Source organism: Panthera leo, chromosome B1, assembly GCF_018350215.1.
Source record: "Panthera leo isolate Ple1 chromosome B1, P.leo_Ple1_pat1.1, whole genome shotgun sequence".
Classification (NCBI taxonomy): Eukaryota; Metazoa; Chordata; class Mammalia; order Carnivora; family Felidae; genus Panthera; species Panthera leo.
In genome coordinates this window covers 164473922-164492653 of record NC_056682.1, presented here as the reverse complement: position 1 = coordinate 164492653, position 18732 = coordinate 164473922, and the positions used below count along the sequence as shown (strand labels likewise).

Here is an 18732-nt window from a genome sequence, read left to right as displayed (position 1 = left end):
CCACCAATGATTGCTCATAGGAGAGCTGGCGGCTGCCATCACACCTCCAGGAAGGACTCCTCTCTGGACTCACTCCCCCTCTGAACTCCATCTCCCTGCATCGCAGTGATCGTGATGGCGGGATGCCCTGTGGTCAATCCTAACTCTTCAGCATTTGGATGTCCTGTTCTGTTGCCATAATATTAACCTTGCCCCCGGCCTTGGCTTTTGCTGGTTTGATAGTCTCGCGCCCTCTTGCACGTAACGTCTGTGTTATCTTATTTGACCTAAGATCTCAGTAGTGGGAGCCCTGTCTCGCCTCCCAGATCATGAGGAAAAAGGGTCTGATAGTCTCAGAAACACCACGGGATCTCACACAAGTATTTCCGAGACCACCACTTGAATTAAAGTTGGCCATTCTCGCGTCGGATGCTCAGCATTTCAGTGCACTGACCAAGTACCACTGACACTCAAATACATCATTCTTGGAACAGGGAACTAGGACTTAAAAGTCACAACTGCTGCCACACGGTAACTTACAATCTACTGGGAATCCTAACGCAGAACCACGACGCAGGGTAGGGCGGTATCAGACTCCCAGCGCGAAATCTCACGATGACAACACGTGTGCCTTCTGCCACACCCTTCTTCCTACGCTAATTCTGAAACGCTCGCAATGATCAAGACACATTTCCAATCATTCCTACGAACAGCGCCCGAGGAATTAAGATTTAATTATGACCGTGGTTATTTTTATCTTGAATCTAAAACCCCGGGCTTCAGAAATAATGGGAGTTGGAGGTGACGCTTGGCTCTCTAGTGTTTGCCTCCTCTTGTTCTTAGGAGAAAAGCAAGCCGTCTTCTAGAGAGGTACTGGAGGAATTTCCTATGACAAAATGAGGTTTCTTACAGAAGCCCTATAAATACAGAGAACAAATGGATGGTTGCTGGAGAGCGGGGGTGGGGGTGGGAGATACAGGCTTCCAGTTGTAGAATAAATAAGTCACAGGAATAAAAGGCGGAGCATATGAAATATTGTCAGTGATATGGTAATAACAATGTATGGTGACAGATGGCAGCCGCACTTGTGCTGAGCACAGCATAACATACAGAGACATTGAATCACTATGCTGTCTACCTGAAACGAATATAATGTCAACTATACACAAAAAAAATTGAGAATTTAACTCAGAAAAGACATGAAATCTTCAAAATGTGTCACTTTTCTTTACCCAACTGTGCAATAAGCATTCTTTGACACTGTAGGGAAAAGAAAATAGATCTATTACCCGTTTTATTTTATTTTTTTTTTCAATATATGAAATTTATTGTCAGATTGGTTTCCATACAACACCCAGTGCTCATCCCAAAAGGTGCCCTCCTCAATACCCATCACCCAGCATTACCCGTTTTAAAAGGAGGCTTCTTAAGTCGTCCAGTTTCACATGGACAAAGTGTGAAACTGCAGAATTCAAATTCAAGTTCTCAACTGACCCTGACAATGGATATTACTGGAAACAGAAATGTCACCGGGACCTGTTCAAAGAACTTTGCCTTCACAGTGTTTAAAACTGGAATACAAGAAACTGTCTCCAAAATAATCAGGTATGTGCAAAACCAAGTCCTTAAATAACATAGGGGAGATTATAAAAGACAGTTTAAGAATGTTCACATTCATGTGTCTTGTAAAGGTGCATCTTCCACAAAGGTCCGTCCAGCTCAAAAGGGTTGAATTCTGCAGGGGAGGCTCCTTTATTCCATGAGTTGGCAGAGTTTTTCACTCTCAGGGGCTCCCAGGGCTCTTCTCAGGAAGAGCAGCCACTATGAAGACCGCTATGGAGCATTTTCCCCCTCTTCACGTATGGGACACGGAGAACAACACAGAAAAATGAGAGTCGGAAAGTCCCTTTCAAAGACATCCCTGTAGAAAATATGACTGTCAGAGTATTTTTAAATTTTCAAGTTTGAAAAGCCTGTGATCTTTGCACTGTTTCCAAGAGTCAGCAACTCTAAAGGAAGGTGTTCATCATCAGTGACCCCGAACAGGATTTCCTTTTGTGATAATTTTGCAAGATGATCCCCTGGGTTGGCCTCCCATTCGTGTCACCAGGTCTCCGCAATCTCTGTGAGAACCTGCAGCAACTCAGTGAACGTCGGGCGGCCTTTGGGTTTCTGGAAAAGGGAAATAAAGATGGTCAGCTCAGCGTAGAATTCACTCAGATACCGGCTCTGGAACGGGCTGGCAGGGACCTGGATCTAGGCTGGTTCTCCACGAATGGAAGAGAATGACACCTTGGCTGATGCAAAGGACAAGACTGGTAGTTGAATGAAGCATGAGTGTGAAAATATAAGAGTAGAGGGCTGCAAAAATAAAATAGCCTGAGCTGCAGACACCAGCCACAGGTGGCTATTTAAATTTAAATTAATTAAAATTAAATATATTTTGGAATTCAATTCTCAGTCACACTAGCCACTTTCCAATTTTTCAAGAGCCAGGTGTGGGTACCATATTGGAGAGGGCAGACATAACACATTTCCACCATCACAGAAAGTCCCACTGGACAGCACTGCCCTAGAGATCTTTTCGGGTGACATGATGTGCACGGGGTAAAAACAAGGGCTGGGAGAGAATGGGCATCCAGAGTACCAGGCTGTTACACTCTGCCCCAGTTATTTACTACATTTGGTCCCCTGTAGAAGGAAAGATTTCAGTCAGAAAGCACAAGCCATGTTTTCATAAAGGACTTTGCAGGTCCTGGGGCCTAGACTGTGCAGTCTTAAGGCTCAGTCAACAAAATCCACGGTCATGGAGACAAGGTCTGGAACATTTTTCCTATTTCACCAGGGGATGTGGTTTGGCTTTGGCTCCACGAGGGTAGAAAAGATGACCCTGTTGGCATCTTTGAAATCCATGGGAAATAGAACTACTCACGGTAGCTACATTCTCACCAAGATCGCTGCCAACTGGGTTCATGGGGAGCCCCCACTCTTACTGGTTTATAAACACATGGCATCGATAAAAAGGGTCAAGCAGAAGGATACATAAGCACACGTTCAAGTCCTCCTGGAGATTCCAGGAATAATTTGTGGAGTTTTTTGAGGAGGCTGACGTTCTGCAGGTAGAAGAGCCTATGAAACAGTTATGTGTGTATCAGTGTGTGTGTATCAGTACAAACATAATCATATTTGAATTTAAAGGGACCTAAGCACTTAGGACCTAAGCACTTAAATTTGAATTTAAAGGGACCTAAGGTGGTATTTAGACCACCTTAAAGAGTTGTGTGTAAATCACCTTTTGCAAACAAGTAAATCAGCATAACTAAAAACGTTGTTTTAATCAATGTTCTGACTACAATTTGAAACTGACATCACTTACGGGGTCCTCCTGCCAGCCTCGGATTTACTCTCCTTTTTCCTCTCCACCGATAAATAAAATCTCAATAAGAGTTATATTTTATGCCATGTACCTGTATATTGTTCCACATACGATATAGGTTTCTGAGCTATTTACATTGTTATTGCAGAGAAGCTCTTAAGGCAGCCATTGGCTACTAATAGCTCATTTAACATTTTCCGATGTTTTTCAAGATTCCTTCCAGAGCAGCTCATCATATGCATAATATTTTCATACACCAAGGATCTTTATAAAACTAATACATCTCTGGAATGTGAACAACATCACTCTTGAAATACTGAGTTTTTCAGTCATCATGGTTTCTCAGCCAGGAGAAAAACTCCTCATTTAGCTGCGGTTTTTCTTGACTAACACCGTCAGCTGGAGACAGAAAGCTATCAAAAATCACAGAGGAGTCTGATATGAAGGAGAGAGGTGTGTTGAGTCTGTGCCCAGAAAAGATAGAATATGCCTGGCTTTATTTTTAAGCTCAGCATTTCAAGAAAAAGAAAACCTGGACCCCTGCGCCCCCAGAGAGAATTTCCTGACTGGAAGTTTCTGACACACTTTCTGTCTTGATTCCTATTCTGGCTTAATCTATCAGGAGTCTTGAGTGCCCAAAAAAGAGCTGAAACACATTAGCCTGGGGAAAACAAGACAAATTACAGGAGACTGAAGTAAATAAAAACACCCTCCTTCTCTTTCAATGTGGAAATTTACCAAACCTGATTCTACTCTCCGTGTCCACCCACCAGTTCTTAAAGGAGTAAAACACCTCATCGCTTAAGTTCTAGTAGCATCGAGAGCTTCTGCAGGAGCCAATCTGAGAAAAATAAGACTTGAAAAATGCACTGAATTCTCCAGATGAAAGGCTGTTGCTAAAAACAAAATGGACTTGGGGCCCCTGGGTGGCTTAGTTGGTTAAGCGTCTGACTTCAGCTCAGGTCATGATCTTGCAGTTCGTGGGTTCGAGCCCTGTGTCGGGCTCTGTACTGACAGCTCAGAGCCTGGAGCCTGCTTCAAGTTCTGTTTCTCCCTCTTTCTGCCCTTCCCTCACTCATGCTCTGTCTCTCTCTCTCAAAAATAAATAAACATTAAAAAAATAATAATAATAATAATAAATAAAAACAAAATGGACTAACGACCTTATGGTGGCAGTTTCACATAGAAATAGTACTCCTGGGGGCACGTGGGTGGCTCAGTCGGTTAAGCGTCCGACTTCAGCTCAGGTCATGATCTCGTGGCCCCGCATCGGGCTCTGTGCTGACAGTTCGGATTCTGTGTCTCCCTCTGTCTCTCTGCCCCTCTCCTGCTCGTGTGCTCTCTATTGCTCTCTCTCTCAAAAAGTACAGAAATGTTAAAAATTTTTTTAATTAAAAAAAAAAGAAATAGTACTTCTGGCTCTTAGGGATCATTATCAGGAAACAGCCCCTCTTCCTGCCATGCTGGAGTCCTCAGGTAACGCTTGTGACACTCAGGTCTGTTCTCAGATGCTGGGAATGCCAACTTCGTAGGAAAGCAGGGGACACTCACCTCATGCCAGCAGCTGTACATGACTTCATATATGGACATTGGTGCCAGTTGAGGACGGTACAGCCTGAAGCCTTTAGAAATGGCTTCCACAACTTGCAAATTTGACTTATTTTCAAAAGGCATTTTTCCTTCTGTAAAAACTTCCCACATCAAAACTCCTACACATAAAATGCACGTAAACAAGAGGTTACTTGAAACGGCAAGAACTGTTTCCAACCACAAGGCCTCCTTTTCCTCTTCCAGCCTCTGAATTATAATCATCCAGAATGAGAACGGTTCTGTCTAGGAATCAGACTATGTGTACTGGAGTTTTCGAACAGGCCTATCATCTGAAAACATTCCAAGTAAAAACAATGCCTTTCTTTCCCGTTGGTCTTGACTTGCCTCCCTAGTGAAAGCAAGTGCTGCCAGCACTTTTGTTTCTAAGTATACTCATGTCTTCACACCCTGAAATCAACATTCTGCCATTCCCTCTGCCATTCCATGGAAAATGACAGAATTGTGGGAGCCTCTGCTGCCTGCTAAGGCCAAGAGTTTCCCGACCAGTAGATGGCGCACGTTCCCCTCTTCCCACTGAAAGATGAGGCTGCTGGGTAGGGCGGAATATCTAGCAGGGGGCTTGGTACCTAAGCAGATATTCTATAATCACTGATTGATTGATTGATTGATTGATCAGTGAAACTCCTTCAGTGCTCTCATCTGGACTTCATTTAATTATTCACGTATTCTAAGAATATGTATTGTGCATTGATTAGGGGCCAGGAGTCTGCTAGAGCCAGAAGATTCTAAGAACGAGACCAGTCCGTGTGCTCAAGAAGCTCACTGTCCAGTGGGAAGTAGAGACAAGTGGTCAGGTAAAGCTCAGAAATTCTAACTGTTCTGCAGCCACTTGATGAGGTCCTTGTGTTTCTATCCATGAATCTCACAACTTAACTGCTCTCCCGTAGAGCTTAAAATGTCACCTGCCAAGACAACCACAAGGCAGTGGACAGCTAAAGAGATCAATGATACAAGCTTAACCTTACGTGGACAATAAAATTCACACCCTTCTGAGGGTTCAGATGTCTTTCCAAACCCAAGAAGCTATCGGGAGAGGTCTGGGCTAAAGAGAATAGCTTATTGCACATTTATTGCCACTTCTTGAAAACCAACTTGAAGAACAAACTCTACTGGACACGGTCTACAGTGTCTCCTCCTCAGTGAAGAACGTTACACAATATAAACTCCAGTTGACAGTTCCCAAGGAGGCCAACATCTAAATTCCACCAAGTTTGAAGGTAATGGAATAAATGAGGTGGAGTTGCTTCGTAGTCAGACAATGAAGTGTATCAGTTACACTCAAAATTCAGGGACACCTTAAGATTCCTTTTCCTTGCAAGTCTCTGTGGTGTAGGAAAGTTGGCTGAGTTTGTTTTCTAGATCAGTAGACTCTTTGTTATAGTTTTACAGCAAGTGCTCAATGGGAAAGGAAAAGATCCAAAAGTAGACTTCTGTAAGAAGGTGCATGACACAAGTTGCCAAAGACAGCCTGGATGTGTTTAGAACACCTAAGATAGAAGCACAGTTGCAAAAAGACCTTTTTCAAATGCCACATCATATTAAAAAATCAAACCTTAAAAAAGACTGGCCTTGTATTAAATCAGCCACCATCAAATGAATATCAAATTTACTCACCAAACGACCAGACGTCAGATTTGCTGCTGTACTTGTTGAAGTGGAAAACTTCAGGAGGGGACCACTTGACGGGGAACTTGGCCCCAGAAGAACTGATATACTCATCATCCAAAACGTACCTAAGGTTATTAGATCCAAAGGTTATTAGGTCCAAAACACCTTGTGCTAAATACCTCCAAGTTCAGTTTAGTTTAACCCCCCTTAGTCTACTTCGAGTTCTAAAAGAGAAAGCATTTTACCCCAGAAATGTTCCGCATACCTTCTCTTGTTTACCAAAGTGGGAAAGTATCCTATACAGTGATTCCTCCCCAAACCAAGCCTCAATTCTGTTTATTTGGGTTTCAGAAAACCAGAGCAATTCTTCAAAATCGATTGGAATTGGTAACCCACTGACTACCTTAGTTACGACAAACTCTTAATTCTGCAAAGGAGCATGCTGATGCTCTAATAACCAAAGTTATAAAATGAAAAGTAACAAATAGGGGCGCCTGGGTGACTCAGTTGGCTAAGTGTCCGACTTCAGCTCAGGTCATGATCTCATGGTTTCTGGGTTCGAGCCCCGCATCCGGCTCTGTGCTGACAGCTCAGAGCCTGAAGCCTGCTTCAGATTCTGTGTCTCCCTCTCTCTCTCTGCCCCTCCTCTGCTCATGCTCTCTCTCTCTCTCTCTCTCTCTCAAAAAGTAAATAAACATTAAAAAATAATAAATAAATATATATATATATATATATATATATATATATATATATATATATATATATATAGCAAAGAACAAATTCAAGGTTAGGTGCCTTATTTTCTTTCCTCATGCATAGATGTTTTGTGAGGCAGAAGAGGGGGAAAATAAAAATATTGAATATAATACATTTTTTATAAAAAATTGCCAGTGCATTAAAATGGCCCTATATGAAATCAATAATAACTATCACCTCCTTTTAAAAACTACAAAAATATTAAACTTCTCTTTTTTTTGAGAATTGTAGGCAGGAGCATCCAACTATGGGAACGTGGAGAGAAGAGATGATAACTAGGTCGTGCTGTGTAGCCCCCAGAGTGGGCAGCATAGTATTTTTGAATTATTTATTACTGCTTCCTCGCACTCTCTTTTTTTCCCCACATACCCTACTTCAGCCCACCTTTAAGTGCTTTCTTGAGCCAGAGGTCATTCCACTAAGGGAAAGAGTGGGTAATAGAAAACAAAAGGGAAAGAGCCATTTTTCATAGCTTTGGAGTTTCAAAGTTCTAAGCATTCTGGAGAAGGAGAAGGACTGAGTTGTTAACAAAATATTTGGGAGAATGGCCCATAAATAAGAGTGATATCTCACCACCACCACCCATCCCTCCAGAAAAAGACCCCTGCAGCTGGGAGGTGGGAGAGAATAAAGGGAAAGGGAAGGCGTATTAGACATTGGGGGCAGCAGAGACAGGGTCCTGTACCCTCACCCTACAAGGGCTGCCTCGATCACATTGCATGAGAAAAAGGCCCCACTTCCCACAATAGGTTGGTGGGATTCAACAGCAAAACAGAGCCTGGGCCTCTTCCCCAGGTCAAGCCCCAGGAAAAGCAAAAAGATTCCAGAAAATAAAGAGCTGTGGATGTGCTTAGGTAAATAGGGCCTTGGATAGATAGCTCCAGGGGGTTTTCTAATCATGGCGAATTCCAGTATGACAGTATCTTGCAGACAGAAATTTGGGATGAATCGACAGCCACCTGTGCAGATGTTCAGCCAAGGACAAAGCAGGAGGACAGTGGCTGCAAGGACACCAGTGCCAATGGATAACAAGGAGCAGACATGTCCTCTCCAATATATGGCCCCATGAAACATACAGAATTTGAATTTGACCTTGGAATCAGAGAGAAATCCTGAATTCACAGGAATTAAGTTTTTAGCAACCTGAAGGAAAGGGGGCTCAAAATATAAATTGCATTGAGTTGTAGAAAATAAGGTTAGATTTTCTACATTTGACTCGCAGTCTTAAAGTCAACTACTACATTGGATAATAGAAATACATGATGGGGGTGCCTGGGTGGCTCAATGGGTTAAGCACCTGGCTCTTGATTTCGGTGCAGGTCATGATCTCAGAGTTAATGAGTTCAAGCCCCACATCAGGCTCTGTGCTGACAGTGCAGAGCCTGCTTGGGATTCTCTCTCTCCCTCTGTTCTCTCTCTCTTCCTCTCTCTCTCTGTCCCTCCCCTGCTGTCTCTCTGGAAAAATAAATAAACTAACAACAACAACAAAAAGAAATGCATGATGATGACACAGAAAAATCAGAGCTAAACAAATTTATTCTTTTTTTCTTTCAGAAATATACATATATCAGAAAAGCTTTTTTTTAACCTTTTTATGATGATGAGTAGATTGAGAAATATTATACATTTTAAGATATGCCTGAAAATAACCTGAAAAAATATCAAAATAGTCCAAAATATCCATTTAACTCACAGCTAAAATTGGTTTATGTCCTAAAATTCAAAGCAGGGCAACAGGCCTAACAACCACATCAATACTTTCCTCACAGGAAAAAAAAAAATGCTATTAACATTTTCAGTTTGTCAGTAGACAGATATAAGATTCCCTCTTATGAGTAAACAAACAAACAAAAAATATATATATATCACGTACCTCGTCATTCCAAAGTCTGATATTTTTACTATACTTGCAGCACTGACCAAACAATTCCTTGCTGCCTATAAAAAGAAGAAAGGAATCCGAGTTTGAAGATAGTTTTTTCTTTCAAGAGTTTCTACTCTCCTTTTTCTTAGTTTATTTGGACCCCCCCCCCACACTACTTTCCTGTATGAGCAGCCATTTTATTTTTATGGTGACACCTGTCAATGCCACATATGACTCAATATATCTGCCCTTACGTGATGGATTTTAATGATGCTTCAAAGAAATAACAAAAAGAAAAAAAAAATTTTAATACTTTTTCTTCTAAAAGTTTTTAATTATTCGCAAGAAGTATCTTTGATAAATGGGAAGACTAAATCAAAGAGATGTTAAACTATGAATCCTGGCATTAAAATTAATGTGTATTTTTAAATAATGCAGAGACAATGTATTTGATGCCAAAATAATCCATTTTCAGAGAGCTTAGTCAAAGAAAATCACTGATTTGGTATTTAGCCTCATGTAAATCAATAACTGTTTGATCTTTTTTTTTTCTCTCTTCTAAGCTCCTATGTGGGTCAGCTAGTCCAAAAACAAAGGCAAGGAACTAAAAATGGCAAGCTAGGAGGAGTCAATTTGGAAGAGTTTCACAAATACTAGCAAGGATCTCAAAGCCAAACCACAAGGCAAGCCCTTGACAGGGAAAAGACTCCTGGTTAACTGATACTTTTTTTTTAAATTTTTTTTTTTAACGTTTATTTATTTTTGAGACAGAGAGAGACAGAGCATGAACGGGGGAGGGTCAGAGAGAGAGGGAGACACAGAATCTGAAACAGGCTCCAGGCTCTGAGCAGTCAGCACAGAGCCCGACGCGGGGCTCGAACTCCCGGACCGCAAGATCGTGACCTGAGCCGAAGTCGGACGCTTAACCGACTGAGCCACCCAGGCGCCCCTAACGGATACATTTTAACTGGCATGAAGGTAAGTGGAATAGAACACAAAAGAAAGCAATCAAGGAAGAAACCAAGGATAGGAGGACCTGAGAGAAGCCACTTTGGAACAAACAGAGTGATTGAGTTTTGAATTCTAATCCCTGTCAGAAAAGACCAACCTGCAGAGACTAGGAAAGTAAGCTAGGTGGAATTCATGCCATATCCATCCATTCCAAAATTTGCTCGATAGCTACTACGTACTGAAGCTGGGGAAATGCGCCATGAGGGATACAGAATGATAATGTAGCTCTGGAATAGCAATAGTTAGCATTGCTGAGCTCGCTCTACGCCAGGAGCAGGTGTAAGGGCCTACACATATTAATGCATGTAATTCCCCCAACAAGCCCATAGGAGGAAGCTGCTATAATTAATACCACTGTACTAGTTAACGAGTTTGCCCAACCTCACACAGCTAGTAAGAAACAAAGGTGAGATATTAACCCAGGCAGTCTAGCTCTAGAGCACTGGTTGTGAATCTTGGCTACGCACTGAGCTCACCAGGGAAATTTTCAAAAAATATTTATGGCTAGATTCTACCCCCAGAGAGTCTGACTTAATTGGTCTGGGGCATGGCCTGGGTATCATGATGTTTTAGAAGTTCCCAGGTGATTCTAAGGCACAGCTAAATCTGAGAAAACTGCTCTGTAATCTGTGTTCTTATCACACAGCTTGGAAGTCTAGGCATTGATATCAGGGAATTTAGAGTCTAATCGTTGTGTAAACAATGTGAACAATTAACTATTATAGGAAGTGGTAAATATTAAATGCCATGAGAATTCTTCATCACCTATAAATCCAGCAATAAGTGTGCTAAGGCCAATGAAATTATGCCTCCTTTCTCTCCCCAGAATGCTCTAGCCTGAATGATAGACAATAAAGTCCCCCTGGTCATGGGAGGAAGTACAGGATGACCCCCTCGGTGATGATACCAGTGACATCTCACAGATTCTCAAGTTCTCATTGGGGTTAATTTTTGGACTTAGAAATGAGACATGGAAAGGCAGAGAAGGAATAGTGTGAACATCATGAATAAATATGGAGGGGATACAAAATGTTTTTCGAGGCAAGGTAGCAAGGCAGGAAAGCAGAGCTATTAGCATTTGGGGCAAGACAAGCTTTAATTTTTTGTTTGCTTGTTTTTTTAGGACATAATGTTCCGAGTATCACAGAACAGAATGATTTGGCATTTCTCGTCCTCCTCAGTCGTGCCGGCAATGCCACTGCGATACTGTGACAACCAAAGCACCTCCACATGGGGGCAGTTTCATCCCTGGCTGTTCTCCAGTGCCCGGCCGCGGGCCTGGCATATACTGCCATTCAATCCGTATTTGATCATTGGTTGAAAGGAAGAAAAGTGGAAGCAATGGAAGAAGACAGGGAAGGCGACAGGAAAGAAAAGTAAATTCGCTTTGGTTGGTTGATCAGTGTGGTAGTTCATTAGTTCCAGGCATATTTAGAGTAACACCTTACTTGGCTGCAGCATTAATGAGTAATTAAAAAGAAAGCCACATGTCCCAGAGAATTACATCAATAGGAAAGCATTTAGAAATGAAGCCAAAGGTATTTTACTGAAAATATTCAAAGTACTTGGGGCACCTGGGTGGCTCAGTTGGTTAAACATCCAACTTTTGATTTCAGGCTCAGGTCATGATCTCAGGGTTCATGGGTTCAAGCCCTGCAGGGCTCTTTGTGCTGACAGTGCAGGGGCTACTTGGGATTCTCTCTCTCCCTCTCTCTCTCTGCCCCCCCTCCCCCACTAATGTTCTCTCTCTCTCTCTCTCTCTCAAAATAAATAAATACACATTTAAAGATAAATAAGTAAAATTAAATATTGAAAGTCCTCAAGTGTCCTGATCTTCCGAAAGGCAACACGTAAAACATCAGCGAGTTTGCGGGGTGCTTACTAAATCCCGATGAATAAAGCAGCTCCTCTCCAGATACTCCATTCCCTCACAGACATCCTGGCACATGCTCAGCAGCATTTCCTTCCGCAGCGCTCCCCTCCTCTCTCGGAGATAGCTCAGCAGGCAGCCGTTCTCCATGAACTCCGTCACGATGTAGAGGGGCTTCTGCTGAACGCACACTCCGTACAGCTGGACCAGCCTTGAGTGCGATAATTTCCTGATGAGGAAGAGCACACACGCGCCCGTGAGCAGATTCGTTTCGGCGATTCGAAGCGCTTAGACTCCGTTGGTGAAATGTACCAACTCTGCATTATTGTCAACAACGAGATACGCGAAAAACCCAGCCCCAGAGAACGTGGAAGTTTCCTTTCCACCTTGCGCGCTGGATAAGTGGGGTCAGGAGTTCAAGCGGTACTGCCCAAGTCCCTACAGAATATTACGTGCTCCCATATCGTTTTTTTTTCTGCTTTCCATCCTGTAAGCCCCTTGCCTCCTCGTTGCTACTTTTCCTTGCTCAGGTCTTCCCAAGAGTTCCTGTTCCTGAGGTTTCAACTTTTCTAACTGCGGCTGCTCAGGCAAAATTTCCATACAGACAGAAGGGAGGAAACAGTGATTGATGCATTTAAGAAAGAAAAGAAAGAAAAGAAAGAAAGAAAGAAAGGGAAAGAAAGAAAGAAAGAAAGAAAGAAAGAAAGAAAGAAAGAAAAAAGAAAATTAAATGATAAAGAATAAAGGCATTTAAAAAAAAAGAAAATTTCAGACAAAGTTGGAAACTGAAAAATACCTACCAACATGAAACCCTTCTCTGTTCAGCAATCCAGTCATCACACACACACACACACACACACCCTTGAAAGTTACCTATTAAAATACATACAGAAAAAATAAAATAAAATAAAATACAGAATTCTTTAGTTATCTAAACTTCAAAAGTTTACTGTTTCTTCTGGAGTATGTAACATTCAATCATGGAAAATAATATTCAAGTTAATGTTTATAATTTTAGAAGATGTGTAACAAGCCAATTTCTCTGTCACTCAGAAATAACTTGAAATGTTACCTCTTTTCATTTATAGAGGTAAAATAAAATCAATGACTCGGGAGGATTATTTACCTTAAAATAATGTATGTGAGTGATTGACATCTTACCATATAAGTAGCATGCAAAAACACTTCCAGTCAGTAGAAAAAAGGCATTCAGAGAATCTATACATGATTTTCATCTGTAGATATGTATCTTAAATACGTATATTTTGTCTGATTTATCTTTCTAATTCATAAAGCATACTTTCAGTTAAGGGATGCAATTTACATGTATGCAGAATAATGGCGGGAAAGTCGTTCTTAAAATGGAATATTGACTTGCCATGAGAAAACCACCACACTGATACCCACAGACAAACATCTGAGAATTGAAACATTACGCTATGTTTGTTTAGCAAGATCACTGGAGCAGTGACAAATACATTGATGAACTAACACAGGTGATACAGTAGAAAGCCAATCAAACATGGCAGGGGAGACATCCTGGAGGAGGTGACATTTAAACTACACACTTACAAAAAGGAGGTACTACTATATTACAAGATGTGTATGCTTCACAGATAGAGCTCAATGCATGTCAGTATGTACTTTTTAAAAGATGACTGTATTTGCAACAGGATGTTAGAAGGAAATTTTTCTGCCTCACTTTCAAAACATCAGGAAAAAACAGACTGTTCAAACCCAACAGTACATTGTGTTCACCTGAACTGACTTAAAAATAAGCCCTTAGCTTCATTCCTGCCTCTGTAAACTTCCTGGAGCTATCGTTACTTCCCCCACTCCATGGATCTTCCACTGTCTTCAAAACATCTTCCCCAGCAACCTGAAGCCCAAATGCCCAGTAGGGCTTGAACCTTTCAAGAATCCTCTCAACGTGACATTGGACATCTCTAATTCTTTCATTTCCTAGGAATTCCAGTATAGGCTTCGACTTCCCCTGAACCACATGTCTCCCAGTCTTTCTTTCTTATCACACCTATCTAATCAACACAGAGGAATATAATGTTTTGTCTCTCCTTTAGATACAGGAAAAATTGGGTCTGATGCCAATGGTATCAGGGAACACATTCCAGACAGATAGCTGCCTGGGATAATCTAGGGGCACGAAATCATCTTTGGGAAGCTGCTATAACTGGAAAATGTGTTTAATATAACTTCTCCTGAAATTAATTTTACTATAAGTGGATGGGAAGAATATTTCGATAGGACACTTGGGGTATGGGTTGAGAGCCCCAAGAGACAGCATTGCTCTGTCTTTAAAGGAGAATGGGTCCAGTTATCGATTCTGGTTTCTTTGTTTGTTTGTTTTCCATTGAGGTCTGCAAGTTTAGAACAGAACATAATTGCTTTGGAGAACAGAATCGAGGTGACACCATCTGGGGTTTTCATTTTTCACCACAATGCTACTCCCCATTGTTGAACAAATACTTTCTTTATACCAAATTATCGGCTTGTCCTGATCCAACTCAGATTACAGACGTAAGACACATATTCAACTAAGTCAAAATGCTGATCTGAGAAATCACAGAAGTCAGGAACAGTGTCCAGTGGGCCACAAAGAGTCACTTCTGTTAGAGCTCAGGATTCTTAAATTCTCTGAAAGCAAATACTTTACCCTTATATTACCATTTAGACAAAATCAACATTTTTGCTTCCAGGAAAAGCAAAAAAGAAAGTCCTGTAAAGACTTGTCACTTTCATGGATTATCTCACTTAATTCACATGTTGATGCAGTAACGAAGGTATTGTTATCCCCGTTTTACAGGTGAAGAAACTGAGGCTCGGAAAGGTGAAATAACTCACTCAGGTCACACAGAGATCAAATAATTTTCTCAGGTCACACAACTAGCTTGGTCAGAGTTGTGACACAAATCCAGGTGTAACTGCTCCAAACTCCGTGTTCTTTCCATAACACCAGAATGTTGCATGAAATTGATCTGGGTGTTGCTTATACTTACGTCATCACTTTAGCCTCTTCGATGAAGTCCTCTTCAGACATGGAGCCTTCGCTGATGGCCTTGATAGCTACCTGGATGTGTGCTCGCCATTGCCCTAAATGGACTACCCCAAACTGACCGCTTCCAATCTCCTTCACAAACGCCAACTCAGCGGGATCTATCTCCCACTTTTCTAGAAAAGTAAAACATCCATGTTACAAGTAGGGTAAATTTTTAGAGCTGGAAACGATTTAGGAATTATCTAGACCTATTCTATTCTTTTACAAAGAGGCTAAAAATGTTATAAATGAGTGGAACAGAACAGTAAACATTTTTAATACCCTCACTGTGGTTTTCATGTGTAATTCCAGAATTCAAGCTTAAAGATATAAACTTGACTTACTTAGAGAGGAATTATGGATATCAAAACATACGTTCTCTTTCCAGAGGGACGCAGGATGAAATGCAACACTTTGCCTTTCTAAAACAAACCTACCAAAACTACACCTGGGCCCTAAAATATGTATGTCCCCATCTGGTTTTGTCCTGCTGAGTAAACTTGTGAGGCACAACATTTGGTCCCCCCCCCCCGATACCCCCCATTTCACTTCCTTCTGTTGTTCCTCTGCCCACTCCCACCCCCAAAGGGCTTTTCTGCCTTGGTGTTTTCTCCTTAGGAAAAAGTCTAACATTCATCTAATAAGTCCAATGTTTAGGATTCTAACTCACATGTATCTATGTTTGAAGTGAAATTTGTGGTATGGTATATTTGACTTCCATAGAACTAAATGAAGAAAAAAGAACTGTTTTTAAATTAACCCTCTTATGGGTGGTGGGCATTGAGGAGGGCACTTGGGATGAGCACTGGGTGTTGTATGTAAGCCAATTTGACAATAAATTATATTTAAAAAAATAAATAAAAATAATCTCAAAAAAATTTAAAAAAATAAAGTGAAGAAAACACACACACAAATTTCGTTATCAATTAACGAAAAATAAAAATAAAATAACCCTCTTGACAATCCATTTTAGTATCTCCTTTTATATTGCAACACCGCCATCTGCTGGAGCTCTAGAATAATGCAGTTTAAAGAGTTGTAAAGGCCAACTTTGCAAAGTGCTCTCCCTCCTGATAGCAGGTGTTTTAAAAGTAACATGAGAAAAAAAAATTTTTTTAATAAATAAATAAAAGCAACATGGGAGAATATACTTATGACCTTGATATTGGCAAGAATTTATTCAACATAATATAACCATAAAGGAAAATATTGACAAATTACACTTTGTAAAAATTCTATCAAATACACCCCATTAAGAGAGTGAAAAGGAATGGGGCACCTGGGTGTCTCAGTCAGTTGAGCATCCAACTTCAGCTCAGGTCATGATCTCTCAGTTCCTGAGCTCAAGCCCCTCATCGGCTCTGTGCTGACAGCTCAGAGCCTGGAGCCAACTTCGGATTCTGTGTCTCCCTCTCTCTCTCTGCCTCTGCCCCTGCCCCTCTCTCTCTTAAAAATAAATAAGTATTCAAAAATTTTTTTAAAAGAGAGTGAAAATGAAAGCCACATATTGGGAGAAGATATTTCTAAAATGCGTAACCAGTAAGGAATTCGTATTCAGAATATGAAAAAAAAAATCAGAAAAAGGCAGATAATTATATTTCTAAGAGTTAAAAAACTTGAATAGAGTATTCTCTCACAAAAGGGTATACCCAAATGGCCCCTAAATTGATCAAAATAATTAGTCATCAGGGAAATGCAAATTTAAACCACAATGAAATACGATTACTACACATGCCAGATTGGCTAACGTGAAAACCAAAGAAAAGAATCCACAGGAATGACTAAACATTAGCAAGGGCAAAGGTGTGGAGCACCTGGAACTCCCATACGCTATTGATTGAAGTGTAGTTTGGTATAAGCTGTTTGGAAAACTAACTAAATCTGAATGGGTACACGCTCTATGACCCAGTAATTCCACTCTTAAGTATATATCCAACATTGGTGGAGCTTACATGAGTACTGAACCTCATCAAAAGACATGCAAGAATGTTCATAATGATATTATTTATGTGGTAAAAATTGGTTACAAGCCAAATGGTCCTCTAAAGAAGGATGGGTAAATCCACTGTGGTATAGTCACGCAATGTCATACCACACCACCACGAAGATGAGCCAACCACACCCAACACCATGGGTGAAGAGGAAGAAGCCAGACACAATACACGGTATTGTGTATTATTGTGTATGGTGTCTTATTCCATTTAGATAAAGTAATCAAAACCAGGCAAAGCTAAGTGAGCTATAGAGTTATGAGTTTGTGCACTGTTCTATATGTTAAAAAAAAATTGAGAAGTTTATTTTTTAAAAATTAAAACTTAACTTAATGCTTAAATTAATTGCTAACGGCACAGAACTTTTATTATGTACATTGCATTTAGGGACAGAGAATAACCTAGGCATCCCTAATACCCTGAAATCACTCTCCCATCCCAATTAAAATAGAGACCCTGGGTCCTGGTTACCCGTTATGTGATATAATTATCTTGCCGGTTTCTCAGTACATTCTGATTCACACTAATGAGAGGAATGTAAGGGAACAAAGGGTCACCAAATTACAAAACAGAATTTGTTGGCTCTTATTTATTCTCAACAGATTTGCAAATACTCATTTGCTGGAAAATGGCTCGAATCAAACTTTCTACAAGTTCTATTTTTAAAAGGGGAAGAGGAGACATTTAGCAGGTCTTTTTAGCAGGTTCTCTTGGGGAGCAGTCATTTCCCAGCCACGCTTGTACCCAGAGAGCAATAACTCAAACACCCAAATAAAAAGAATTCTAATGCACCAAAAGAGCGCCGGCTAATGTACAGTGAAATTTGAAGTAAAATCAAAATGGTTCTTGCCAAAGTTCAAGTTGCTCTTAGGAGATGCATATACTTCACTATCTCAGAAGGAGGATTCCAACTTTGAGAAGAAACCTATCTAGGTATCTCAGAAAAGCTAAGAATTTAAAGAACGCCGAGGGAACTTGGGGGAGATTCTTTCCCAGATTTGAGGCTGCACTTGAGTCCACGTGCATACATTACCATAGCTGAAACCCGCTGTGGCTGGCAAACAGCTGCCCATCAGTCCAACCGGGTAGCGGAGACGGGTCATGAGACCTGGGGAGGAAGAGGAATCAGTATTTCAAGTCTAGTTACTAATATAAAAGAAAAAAAGAAAGCAAATATAGTAGAAGACAGTGCCATTCTTCAAATAAATTAGGCCAAAATAAAAAAAAAAAACAGTATTTTACATCGATCTATTTGTTTATTTTCCCCATTTTCATAAAACAATATTTGGACACACATTATACATGATATACCAGAGATACATCATTATCATTCTGGTGAGCACCTTTGCAAAAACCTCCAAATTTGTATTTGAAAGCATATACGCACCCAATGTTTCACAGAAAAGTGAAAGTTTTGCTATAAGCTTTTTGCACTCAATATATCATTGATATATATTAATAACCATAAACAGAGCTTAAAGTTATTTCTAAAATTTCACTATTGTAAAAGACGCTGTATGTTTTGAACATAAATTTTTATGTACCTCTCAAATTATCGTCTTAGAATAAATTCCTGAAAATGTGACTTCTTGATCAAAGCATGTATAAAAAAAA

At 40.6% G+C, this 18732-nt stretch overlaps 1 protein-coding gene across 2 annotated transcripts in view; it reads right to left on the bottom strand.

The window, feature by feature from the left end:
* Positions 1 to 1317: 1317 nt before the first annotated feature.
* The window catches only part of TXK (TXK tyrosine kinase), a 43737-nt gene continuing 26322 nt past the window's right edge, over positions 1318 to 18732 (bottom strand). For both annotated transcript variants that reach the window (XM_042936445.1, XM_042936446.1), the window contains exons 8-14: positions 18152 to 18226; positions 15090 to 15261; positions 12088 to 12304; positions 9204 to 9268; positions 6581 to 6699; positions 4907 to 5064; positions 1318 to 2151 (exon numbers count right to left, since the gene is read on the bottom strand). In XM_042936445.1, the coding sequence (XP_042792379.1) occupies positions 2083 to 2151; positions 4907 to 5064; positions 6581 to 6699; positions 9204 to 9268; positions 12088 to 12304; positions 15090 to 15261; positions 18152 to 18226 (875 nt within the window). In that variant the 3' untranslated portion in view covers positions 1318 to 2082. The remainder of the gene's footprint in view (positions 2152 to 4906; positions 5065 to 6580; positions 6700 to 9203; positions 9269 to 12087; positions 12305 to 15089; positions 15262 to 18151; positions 18227 to 18732) is intronic.